This window comes from Musa acuminata, chromosome BXJ1-9, assembly GCF_036884655.1.
Source record: "Musa acuminata AAA Group cultivar baxijiao chromosome BXJ1-9, Cavendish_Baxijiao_AAA, whole genome shotgun sequence".
NCBI lineage: Eukaryota > Viridiplantae > Streptophyta > Magnoliopsida > Zingiberales > Musaceae > Musa > Musa acuminata.
In genome coordinates this window covers 1,430,932-1,443,024 of record NC_088335.1, presented here as the reverse complement: position 1 = coordinate 1,443,024, position 12,093 = coordinate 1,430,932, and the positions used below count along the sequence as shown (strand labels likewise).

Here is a 12,093-nt window from a genome sequence, read left to right as displayed (position 1 = left end):
CGTGGCAATGGGATATGTTTGTATTTTAACTGAAGGCTCTCATTTTGTACGAGGGGTAGGGCATATTTGTATTCATTTTTACGTTTGACACAGATCTGGATGACTTGTGATGAACTCTTCATCCTTGATGGAATTGACTCGACCACAAGTTGACTTACCATCATAGCCAAAACAGACTTCTCAAGCCACGTACGTCGAGGACTTCCATTGGTAGCTTTTGCCCAATAAATCCATATTTATAGAAAAGGAAATCCGTCATGCATATTGCGAGATGACTAATGATTAAATAGACAGTTGACATTATCTACTACGCGTTTCGGTCATCGACTGAATTATTATTATGTATTAATATTGACCATTTTGAGGGTATTTTATTTTCATAAGAAAGTAAAAATGAGATGTTTTCTTTAATCATGTATTTATTACCTCCACTCCTTTCTAAATCACCTTTCCTGTTATTCTCTCTCCTTTTAATCATCTCTAGCTTCTTTCAGTAACGTCATTTCTTTTTCTTTTTTTTTGTACTCTTTCTTATTTTGTCTCTCTCATCGTTGCTATTTTTCTATTTTAACCACTGTCATTTATTTATATATATTTTTTCATAATGATTGATTAATTTTCTGCTCGTCCTATCAAGTGACATATCGATAACTTATTTTTCTATCGTCCGACTCGATGGAGAGATTAGAGTTTCAACTTTCGATCATCAACTGTCTTTAATTCATTATATAATTAAGGGGCATTATAAAACTATTGTTTGGTATAAATTTTATGTTTTCGCTATAAATATATTAGTATTATTTATTTTACATATAATATAAGTATAATTTATTTATAATATTATATATTGAACTAACAGCCGTTGACTGCCGTACGCGTGTCGTTCGTGGTTCTCTATCAACAGCCGATCAGGGCGGTCCGCAAGATAGCCCAGACGGTGGCTGGGCCGGCCTCCTCCGCACTGCTTTACGGGGGCAACCTCTCGGACCCGCGCGTCGGGTGACGCGCGTCGAGCGCAGCAGCGGATGGAGGTCACCGGCAGCAGCGGCAGACACCGAGCGGTCGCCGCTGGATCAGGCGGCGGCCGCGGAAAGCGGAGGTCGGTAGACGTCGGCACCGGCGGGTCTATTCGTTCTCTCGGCACCGACCTCCTCTGCATCGTCTTTGCGCTTCTCGATCACTTCGATCTCGTCCGATGCTCTGTCGTCTGCAAGTCCTGGTTTGTTTCCCTTTCTTGTTGATTCCATCGTTGACCTTCTCAGGTACTAGGGCTGTTAAGAGAACAGATTCTTAGCTTTGGGTTATTATTTCTAAACCTGATGCCGCATCCTTCTTCATGAGTCTCGTGAAGTTGCTTTATTACGTCCATGATTTTGGTTAATTGGGATAACCGATGATGGAAGCTAAACAATTTCCATTTCTTTTTAATGAACTTTCTGCATGTTTTATACCAAGGAAACCCATTCCCGACCAGAATGCGCAAAACCTGTTCGGAAAAGTCCCTTGGATAAAAAAAAGGAAGAAATGCAAAGCAAAAAATAAAAAAAATTAATAAACACATAGTGCAGGCCAAAGCTCCTCCAACTGTAAACACACACACACAAAAAAACACTCTAACATGAATAGGAGATAATTGTCCATTGAGTGCACCAAGCCGTCCCAACTGTTCACATAGGATAAATATGTTTCAGCAAGTGTGAGGGGTTGTACAATTAGGAAAATCTCTTCTTTTTTTTTGTGAACTCCGCATCTTCGTTAATCAATGTAAACAAGTTAAGGATAAAATTCTAATGCAATAGGCCCCAAGGGAAAATTTGTAATTCACTTGCATGTTAGAGTTTTTGTTTTGTGTGTGCGTTGTACAATTAGGAAAATCTCTTTTTTGTTTTTTGTGAACTCCGCATCTTCCTTAATCAATGTAAACAAGTTAAGGATAAAATTCTAATGCAATAGGCCCGAAGGGAAAATTTGTAATTCACTTGCATTTTACGGATTGGAAGCACATACAAATCTAAATGGATTTTTTTTTCACTTTTTTTAACTAAACAAAGTCATGTGGATTTGAAGGAATATGGATCTAGTTGATTTAGATGAGGAAGAACAGGTGAGGAAGAAGATACGCGGAATAGAGGAGGAAGAAGAGTAGGGAGATGTGGAGAAACTGTTATTACTTGCTTAATAGTTCCCATTTCTATTGATGAAAAGCAGAGTTCTTTTAATCATTATAATTTCAACCGCTACATTCAATGGTCAAACTGAATAATGATGACTCTTTCAACTAACACATGTTCACCACAAGCTTTGGGATGTAATTACACGGGAAAAGGGGAGGGAATGGTTTTTTATATCACTAAGATAGAGGGATATGGAATGAAAAATTTCAACATAAATTTAGAGTCCAAATATGTTTCTAATTTTTTTTTATTTGAAGACCGATAAATGCTCATGACTTATTATGTTACAGGAACAATCTAATCTACACATCCTCATTGATGAGAGATCTATATAACAAAAGAAATCCACATCTTAAATGTGCTTCTATCAAGTCAGATATGCTAGAAACATCAATGAAGATCTATCTGGAAGAGATAGCTATGGAAGAACACAAGTTATCCTTTCTCAGAGGCTCGGTTAAAGTTGATCAATGGAGTGGTCACCAGGCAAGGTATTCTCTTTTCTTTTATCCAGTATATATATCATATAAATAGAATTTTGCTATTTGGATTATCAGTTTCCAACCTTATCTCTAACAAATGTAAAACTTCAAGTTTTATTCCTTACATCTAGGGATTTACCGATGTTTATGTTTTTGAAAAGATTATAAATTTGTTGTGGACAATGAGATACAACTTAAAATATTGAATAAATCTTTCCAGCAATGGTAAGACTGAAAAAATCCAACATCCTTAAAAATCTGCCCTTCAACATAATGAATTTGGTTTGGTATGGGATGCTTAACAATGTTGCCTACCATCAACATGGGTTTATTTTCTGATAAAACCAAGGTTTTCAATACTATTGACATGGGGGTTTTAGTTCAATGTTGGCACCGTCCAATCTGGCATAATATAGTCTGCATGCCTCTTGTGCAAACAAAGTAGGTTAAGAATTGGAGTCTCCATAGTATTTTACACTAGCATGGCACTGTAAGGGTCGTGCCGATCAAAAATTCAAACCATGATAAAACATATCTGACATTGGTGAAAGTTTTCACTAAACTCAGGCCGTGTCGCCTTTGTGGCAAAATCCTAGTCCATGCATAACTTATGCCTAGTGTCCTGTGCCAACAAGCTTGTATCTTGCTTGTAGGGTGCTAACGAAGGGGCACGATGCTATGTATCGATGAGTGATGTAGAAGGTAGACAATGTCAAGGGCCTATTGTCTTGTAAGTTCTTTAGCATTAAAAATGTTCTGTTTGGCACAATCACTTTGCCATAGTATGTTATATACCTACAAATCATATCTCAATATTGACCTTCTCTTTCTTTGAAAAATAAGAAAAAATAACACGAAGTAACACATTGGACGATGCTTTTTCCTTTTGTTCTGCCATATATGTCGTGTCTGCATTTGGCATTTTACAGATTTGTCTATTCCATGTTTAACACGCATACTAGGATTTATGCTAATTGCTTTTGTTCGGGAGAAAGATTAAAATATTGGTCCATTATCAATACCAATCATCGGTTAAACTGGTATGGTATGCATGATATGATGTCTTGGTATAAACCCATCGGTATTAGTTTCTAGCCTAATAATTTATAGTAAGCCTTGTCTTTTGTTTTTGTTGAGGACGATCAGTATTGATTGCTGGCTAGGTTATTGGAATTGGTATCAGACTGGTATTTATATTCTCAATTGGATCAATTATTAATTTCATATGTGGTCCATGAAATCATTATGGTAGGAAGGCTGTGATCATGAGGAACTCATATCTCATTTGATCTCAACTAAACTTTCTCTCATCTCCTCGAAGTCGTCAACTTTTTAGACTCGTAAATTTATGGTTGATTTGCATAGATCCAACATGAACTCTTTAATCTAAATAATTTCTTTAGTCAACCAAATAAAAAATAATTTCTTTAATCTAAATCTAAACATGAATTCATGAGTAAAACCATAAGAAAAACACAAGAATAAAGATTCATTTCACGCATTTAAAAGAACACAAAGAAAAAGAAAAGATTAGCTTTATATTTACCTTCCTTTGGAAAAATACCAATTTTTGCAATTGAAGCTTGATTTGCTTGAAGTTGAAGTTTAATTTGAGAAAAAAGAGAGTCATAGAAAGATAATGTGGGAAAGGGGACTGATTAAATGTTTAAACAAGTCGGATGGTTCAGTTGGATGCGAGTACCATGCAGTATTTTGTTACCTAGTGCACCTAGATGTATCAATCAAAATTGGGTGGTCCACCCTGTATGAACTAGGACCATGCAATTTCTCCCAGGTTCCATGTACTGGTTCACTTTTTGACTGGTTTGACCATAATCGTCATCCTTGGTTCTAAATGATTTGTTTACTTCAGTTAAGTGTTACGCACAAAAATGTTTACTGATTTACAATTGAACCAATAAATACTGATCAAGAAGATCCTCATCATTGCTTCCAAGTAATATGATTAATATAGTTAAGATTACTCCAGTATAATGTGAGGTATTTTTGTACCTGGATATGACTGGTTAGATGTCACATTTTTCATTTCGCTTCTAGTTGTCCTTTCTTTTGAAAGTAATTCTACTCACAGGATCAATTAGTTATCATAACTTTTAGACGCATATTCAATCTCTTAGTAAAAGATAAGGTTTTATATCTTAGTCTGTTACCTGTTTTAGTAACTGGTTGGACTGGTATAGTACTGGTATACTCGCCTGTTTCATCTGCTATCACCAAAAAATAGTAAAATAAATATTGACCGATACTGAACTGCATCTGTCTAGTATTTGGAACCTTGGTAAAAGCAATCTGGCAATTTATAGTTATTGTAAGCTAATACTTCTCTGTGTAGTCTTTGCTTTTACAAAATGCAAGTTTTTAGCTATGCAGACTTCCTTTAACATATACAAGTTAAATTGAAGATTATAATGTTACTTCTCATTGCAGTTCTCTTCTATCATGTTAAATTGTAATTTAGTATCACGATTTTTTTTTCATTTTTTTTTCTCTTTGCCAGTAGTGTTAGTGGTACTAGGATAACTCTGCTTCTCTATTGTATTGCATTTTTTTCATCCCAGTGATTTAAATATGTCAGGGTGAATGTATGTCGGATGAAAAGAGGCTTAATTCTTACAGGAGTTGGAGATAAGGTATTGCTTTTATCTGAAATTATGATTGTTTACATGATATTATCATATAAATAGTTTCTGTAGATAATCTTTCATTTACATGGATATGATTTTTAAAACTACCGATTCACCAATTTTTATCTATTTGCTTAGTATTTTACTTTATATACCAAATATTATTTAGAATTTTTTCTATTTTAGTTGTTACACAGATTGGGGAATATTATCAAATTAAAAGTCAGTAAATAACTAGGGATAAAAGTCATATGAAATTCTGGGACTACTGAAAGACCTTAAGTGAATTGAGATTTTAAAGTTTAAAGTTTAAACTTCTAAATGGGCTGTAGAAGTTTGAGTTTTTAATGCTCTAGATATTCAAATAAGTGGAAAGAATCCTATCATTTTTGTACTGTTCCAAATAGCATGACTTGCTTGTGAGGTGTTAAATTGCAATGAAATGTGAGCCATCTCTGAAGAGGTAAGACTAAATGATTAGAATAAGAAAAAGAACAAGAGAATAAGAAAAACCAAGCCTGCATGTCCAACACATTATGCATGTTGCCCAGTTCATCTCTTTTGTCTTTCTAGGAGTTGCTTATAAGAATTATCTGAAGTTTACAATTTAAGTGAGCATTTGCCATGTTGGCCTTGGCTAATGAACCCATTTGCTCATCAAATCTCCAGCTAAAGGGTAATAGTTCATATGATGAATACATTAATTTCATGTCTGATTTTTGGGATGTAGTGGAGATTTGTACTTGATTTTGTTTCAGTCATGGGTGTATTTGTTTCACATTTCCACATACTCTTAGTGTGCTTCTCTTCTAGCTTTTGTTCTAGTTGCATCAGCATTGTGCTTCTCTGTGCTGTAACATTGATTAACTTGCATCTGTAAGCTGCTTTCTGGTGTAACCCTTAGAACATTCAGGCATTTATCCGGCATCAGGCTCCCTTTTGAAGACTTAATGTGATCTTGGATTAGTATTCAGATAGTCTTTCTAAATCTTTATGGCAATGCCATGAAACTTATAATAGGTACTGCGTCTATGGTCTGCAGAAAGCTGCAACTACTTGGATGAGTATGTCAGTCCGGAAATGAATCAACTAGTTGACTATGACTTTGATGAGAACAAGGTAAACTGGTAAAGTATTGATTTATCTTTTCAATTCCATAGATTTTAATCATATATGTGATTATATACAAGATATGTTTTCCTATATCTTAGCATGCTTTTTTTTTTTCTACAAGTCTATGAAGTAATTGTTTATGCTTTAGATCATAGTGTTATGAATCATGAGTCATACTATGAAACCTTGGTAAAGAGTTATCAAAAGTAGGATACGGCTTGAAACAAGTATCTCTAAAAACCAATTTGGTTTTATGCTTTGAAGATCAGCCATAGAAGCTATTTATTTATTAAGACAATGAATGAAAAAGTATAGGGAGAAAAAGAAAGGTTTGTATATGGTTTTTATTGACTTAGATAAAGCCTATGATAAGATACCTAGAGGTTTATTATGGTGGGTTTTAGAAAAGAAAGATATATCCATTAATTATATTGATGTTATTAAAAATATGTATGATATTATAGTTATTAGTGTTAGAACTATAGGAATTATGTTTAGCGAGTTTTTTATTAGCATAATATTACATCAAAGATCTGCATAAGTCTCTACCTTTTCATATTGATACTGAATAAACTTATTAGTCATTTACATGATAGATCTTCCTAGTGTATGTTATTTGTTGATGATATTATCTAAGTTAATGAGAGAAAATCGTATGAGCATGTGTCCAGGAGACCTCCGAATGCGAGTCAGAAGAGTGCAATAATTAATATTAGTTGTATGAGGAGAGATAGAGGAAGACCTAAAATTTTTTTAATAAAAATTATAAATAAAGATTTAATTACTTTGAGCTTAATTAAACATATGACTTTTTATATAGTACTCTTAGTGATAGTAAAAAATTCATGTAGCCGATCTCAAATAATTAGAACTTATATATATGCAGTACAAGTATAGTTCAAGGTATCATTTGATTCCCATGTGATAAGATCAGTCTATATCAATATGTGATAGCATATGGGGGAGGAGCTGAATAAGGGGAGAGGGAGGACAAAAAAGAAACATGTGATAATTATATAAGTTTAGTGCAAGAACATAGGGAGACAAAAGGAGTAGCCTGAAACCACTTAAGGATAAACAGGATGCTGACATAAAAAAGGGATCTGCCATGAGATTTGAAATAAATCACAAAATTCTGTGAATCCACTCTACGAATAATGTTTTGTCTTTTCTTTTCCTCGAATAAATTTGAATCCAATAAAATTGGGCAAGTTTTACCTAATGGTCCAGGGTTCAAAATCAGTGAAAAACCTGGTTCTCTAGTAGTATTGTTGTAAAGTAGTAGGGTTCTAGTTGGGGTCCATAATCATGTGTTCGTCACATGTTAATGCTTCTGAAAGGAAAATATATGATTCATGACCTTAATAAGATGAAACTGGTTTATTGTTCTTGCTATGGTGTTGATTTGAATATGTGATTCAATCAAATCATTTTCTCTACATACAATCATGTCTTCTCTCTTGTGTCCTTATTATGACTAGGAAATAAATTTTAATGCACTTTTGATAAGGAGATCATGACAATGATTAATAAAGTTTTTTAATGGTTTCAAATTTCTATACTTTCAGATTGTAGGTTTAACTAGTGATCGAATATGCATATGGAGGCGCCATGGTCAAAGAGGTATCTTCCAATCATGCAAAGGTATCTTCACACGTGGACTATGTATGCGGTGAGCAGAAAAAAGGGTTTTCTTTTCATCATTATTATTTAAATAAATTGATTACTAAATTCACCTCAGATGGAAGCATATGCAGTAAAATTCATTTTCATAGGTTTTTGTTGGAATGTAAAATAGGTAATTTTCAGTTGATACTTAACAGATTTGTGCTGTTGAATATGGTGCACTAAGGTCTGCTAGAAACAAAATCAAAGTTGTAATTTTGATATATTCTCTATACTGGCCTCATGAAATGGTATATTGTAGACCTTGTCCTGTTGAATAAGCCGAGCACATTAGATCATGTGAATTAGTGGTGACTGAATGATGTATGTCAATGAAGGCAAAAGTCAAACTGGAGTAATTAGTCTCTGTTATTTGTTAGCCTAAGCAGTATGGACTGTACTGGTATAGGTCTGTATTAAACTGGTACTAATAGATATGCTCTGGTTCACTTTGGCTCAGGCGTACCTCCAGTATCAGATCTGCCAAGTGAAAGAGTTTATTAAGTTCATGTTTTGAGATTGTATATAGCAGCAGAAAGAATATTTTCATCTTGTATTAAGTTCTTCAGATCCAGCACCTTATCTTGTTAATGTTTGGTATTCAGTTTTTATTTGTTGTCGGAGTCATGATGATGACACCTTTGCACTGGTTTTTTTATCAACTAGGATTGTCAATTCCATGAAGCATAATGTAGCACGTGTAGCATAACTATAAAATGCCTCACGCAATGAATGTGGGAGCATGTGCTTGAACTTCCAGCAAAATTACAGTTTTCATTTGATTAATGTTTGATAAATTTATAGTAAAGCAAAAGTGTCTTCAGACGTCATATTAGCAATTATATATTGGTGCTTTGGTAGCACTAGATTTTATCCCAATCACCTTGATTTTTGGCATGTCTTATTGTCTTTGGTTATTATCATTTTTCTGAGCCATGTGAATTAATATTCTACTGATTTCTTCACATGTTTACTTGTTTTAATATTTTTGTCCATTGTTTTGGCAGTTATATCGATCCAGAGGCTGTGATTGGTTGTGAAGATGGTAGAGTTCGTGTATTTGATATGTATAGTGGAAGATGCTCTCGAATAATTAGGTACAAATGTGACCAAGCAATTTCCATGCATAGCATTATGTAATTACTAAAGAAGAATAGCAAAAGTAGGATTTTGTTAACATCAATCTATATTTTGTATTCTGCATATAGGTAAGCATGTTTCCTTTTTGAGGACTCATGTTCTAAACTTGGGGCAACTTCTATCTGTTGCTTATATCTGCATGCCTGTTCATTTTTATTATTTATAAACATACGAGAAGATGCCACATGAATGTACTCTGGGTCCAACATTTTGCAGGATGCATTCTGGACCAGTCACATGCTTGACTTTGACTGATGATCAATTAGTTATTGGTGGTTCTACATTTGGAAACATAGCTATTGCAGATTTGTCATCTGGTAAAAGGATGGGTTCTGTGAAGTCTTGTTTTTCTCCTACAGGTGATTTTCCTAAACCGTGGCACTGTCATATAACAAAACTAAATAACTAGGTTGATCAAAATTGTACAATCTTTCATCTGGCCTGATGAAACAAAAAATGTGGATTTAGATCATGTATCATATATCATCTTTCTCTTATTTGCTTTATTGTCATTTGATCTAAACCACTAAATGGGCAAATGAATGAAAAATCTTGTCCATTGATGATGAGTTGTGCAGTCTTGTTTCATTTGATCGATTTCAAGTGTTTGAAGTTTATTGTTTGTGGAACTATTGGAGGTATTTCTACTGTAAGGGTGTTTCTTTTCCCTTCTGCTGTTCGTGAATGAACCAGTAACTCTTTGTATTGCATTGATTTTCTCTTTTCATATGTGTGAGGTGTTAGAATGGTCAAAAGCCATGAGATATGATATCTTAGGTTCTATATCATCGCTGTTATTATTTCTGTTCTACTTTTTTTTTTGTTCTTTCTTTTGTTTTTCTTAAAAACATGAAGTTGAATATTTACTACAATATTGGCAGTATCACTACAGTACCCATACGGTAATGTAGTACTATGATATAATGTACAGAACCATAGTGCCATGTGTTAATATATTTTGGTAGCTGTGTGGAATATCCAACAGGCTTTGAGGCCCTTGTTCATACTGTTTTTAGCCCTCAAATTCATTACAGAGCTTTATTTAAAATAATATTTCATTTTCTGAATATTATGGGTGTAAATTTATAGTGATATTTTCTGATTGAAAGCATACGTTATCCTGAAAATGGCAAATAATCAGGCACACAGTTCCCATCTTGATCCCTTCAGATTCCATGTGAGGCTCTTTGTTGTTTCCATCAGATCTTTGTCTAACAATATCATTCCTTAGAGCAGGCCTGAAATGCTTCTCTTTTAACATGCATTCATACTCGGTGTTTGCTGGATCAACTTCAGGCTATGCTCATTGTTGGGACCTCAGGTTAGTAATGCAAATACTTAGCTCCATTATGTGATTTGCATAGGAGTCCCTCTTCTAATCTTTTAAATCTTATTTATGTTCCATGAATGTGAATCATGTGGCTAGTCCATTTGAAGCAAAGGCTTAAACTCATTATCCTAAAAGAAAGTCACTATCAGTTGATCTTGGACTTTTTTCTATACTTCAAACTTGGATCAGTGCAAGTTTGTAACTTGGTTTATGTATATGCATCCGAGTGACTATATTTAAGAAGCTTATTTGGAGGAACCCTGAACTTTTTTGCTTCTTTCAGGACTCTGAGACCAGTCTGGGAAACACGGGTTAGTCCCAACGTCATCTACACTGTCCACCATCTATCAAATGATACATCTATGTTAGCCGTCGGTGGAATAGATGGTGTACTCCGCATTCTGAACCAGAGCACCGGTGAAATTCTTTCAAGTTTGGTGATAGATGCTACCAATGGGGTGCCACTTTCTTCTAAGAACAGTCATGAAGTGGTTCAAAAGAAGGTGAGGAGGCTTCAGGATACCACCTGCTTGGATATCATTCCCAGATACTTGCGGCCTCCCATAACATGTCTGGCTGTGGGAATGAATAAGATCGTCACCACTCACAATGAGAAGTTCATCAGGGCGTGGAGATTTCACATGAACAATTAGCTGGCTGATTTAGATGCAGAAAGTCTTGTTCCTCTTATTTTAAGTCAGTTACATGAATTAGCCCGTGAACAGATTTATGATATTTCATTGAAGCCTCTGGGTGAAGTGTTTCATCAGATGATTCACTGTCTTATGCTGTTGTTTCAATTGGTGGTATGTACAATTGAACGGCAGTGTGAACATTGCTCTATCTTTGATGCTGAACGCCCTCAGGAGGTACATGTCGTTGAGGGTTAATTGTAGATTACCTCTTGTACTTAAATCCTATTAGCATTGTGGTCGTTATATTTAAAAATTTATATTGAGATTTTTATAGTTTTGAAAATAAAATAAATAATCTTATTTGTCCTAACGTCATCAATTGTATTAATGAAAAATATAACATGTGATATAATGTGTTGGATTGACGTGAAAGTGATGAACAAAAAGATTATTTGTTTTATTTTCAGAATTATAAGGATTTTAATGTAAAATTTTCAAGTACAATAACCTCAATTTTAATAGGATCCAAATATAAGGGGTAATGTTTAATTTCACTTGCTTGCGGATTGACTCATTGGGCCACACCTAGTTGAGGTATTTTATCTTTTTTTATTTTTATCAAAATACTTCTTCAATTAGTTGTGTATTACATTGTTAGAAGGGATGTATTCATCATTTGTAGGGAGGGGTATTTAGTGTTTTCTATTTTTTTCATCAGTTCAAAACTGAAATGAAATCGTCTGTTTCGGTAATCACAGTCGAACTGTTGAAACCCAATTCAGTTCGGAATCGTCGAATCGAATCATGGCCGGAACTGTCGGTGAAGAAATGCCTCGAGATAACAGTGAGGACGAGGCGATCAAGCAGAACATCTTCATTGCATTTCGTTTGTCGATACAAAAAAAATAA

At 34.4% G+C, this 12,093-nt stretch overlaps 1 protein-coding gene across 2 annotated transcripts; it reads left to right on the top strand.

Annotated features, from left to right (window-relative positions):
- Positions 1–888: 888 nt before the first annotated feature.
- On the top strand, positions 889–11,507 carry LOC103996720 (F-box/WD-40 repeat-containing protein At3g52030). Of its 2 annotated transcripts, none has more exons than XM_065081744.1 (9): positions 889–1,219; positions 2,465–2,665; positions 5,253–5,307; positions 6,322–6,420; positions 7,983–8,086; positions 9,087–9,176; positions 9,436–9,578; positions 10,516–10,540; positions 10,833–11,507. In XM_065081744.1, exons 1-9 carry the CDS (start codon positions 1,026–1,028, stop codon positions 11,200–11,202), a joined length of 1,281 nt encoding a protein of 426 aa, XP_064937816.1. In that variant the 5' UTR covers positions 889–1,025; the 3' UTR covers positions 11,203–11,507. The 2 variants fall into 2 exon arrangements, with proteins under 2 accessions (XP_064937816.1, XP_009415966.2); XM_009417691.3 differs by having other exon boundaries at positions 10,456–10,540.
- Positions 11,508–12,093: the final 586 nt, after the last annotated feature.

Excerpts from the sequence above, each read along its gene's own strand:
- LOC103996720 (XM_009417691.3), top strand. The coding sequence starts at position 1,026 with ATGGAGGTCACCGGCAGCAGCGGCAGACACCGAGCGGTCGCCGCTGGA. Across the intron at positions 2,666-5,252 it reads TGGAGTGGTCACCAGGCAAG|GGTGAATGTATGTCGGATGA; the intron begins GTATTCTCTTTT and ends TAAATATGTCAG. Across the intron at positions 8,087-9,086 it reads ACACGTGGACTATGTATGCG|TTATATCGATCCAGAGGCTG; the intron begins GTGAGCAGAAAA and ends TTGTTTTGGCAG.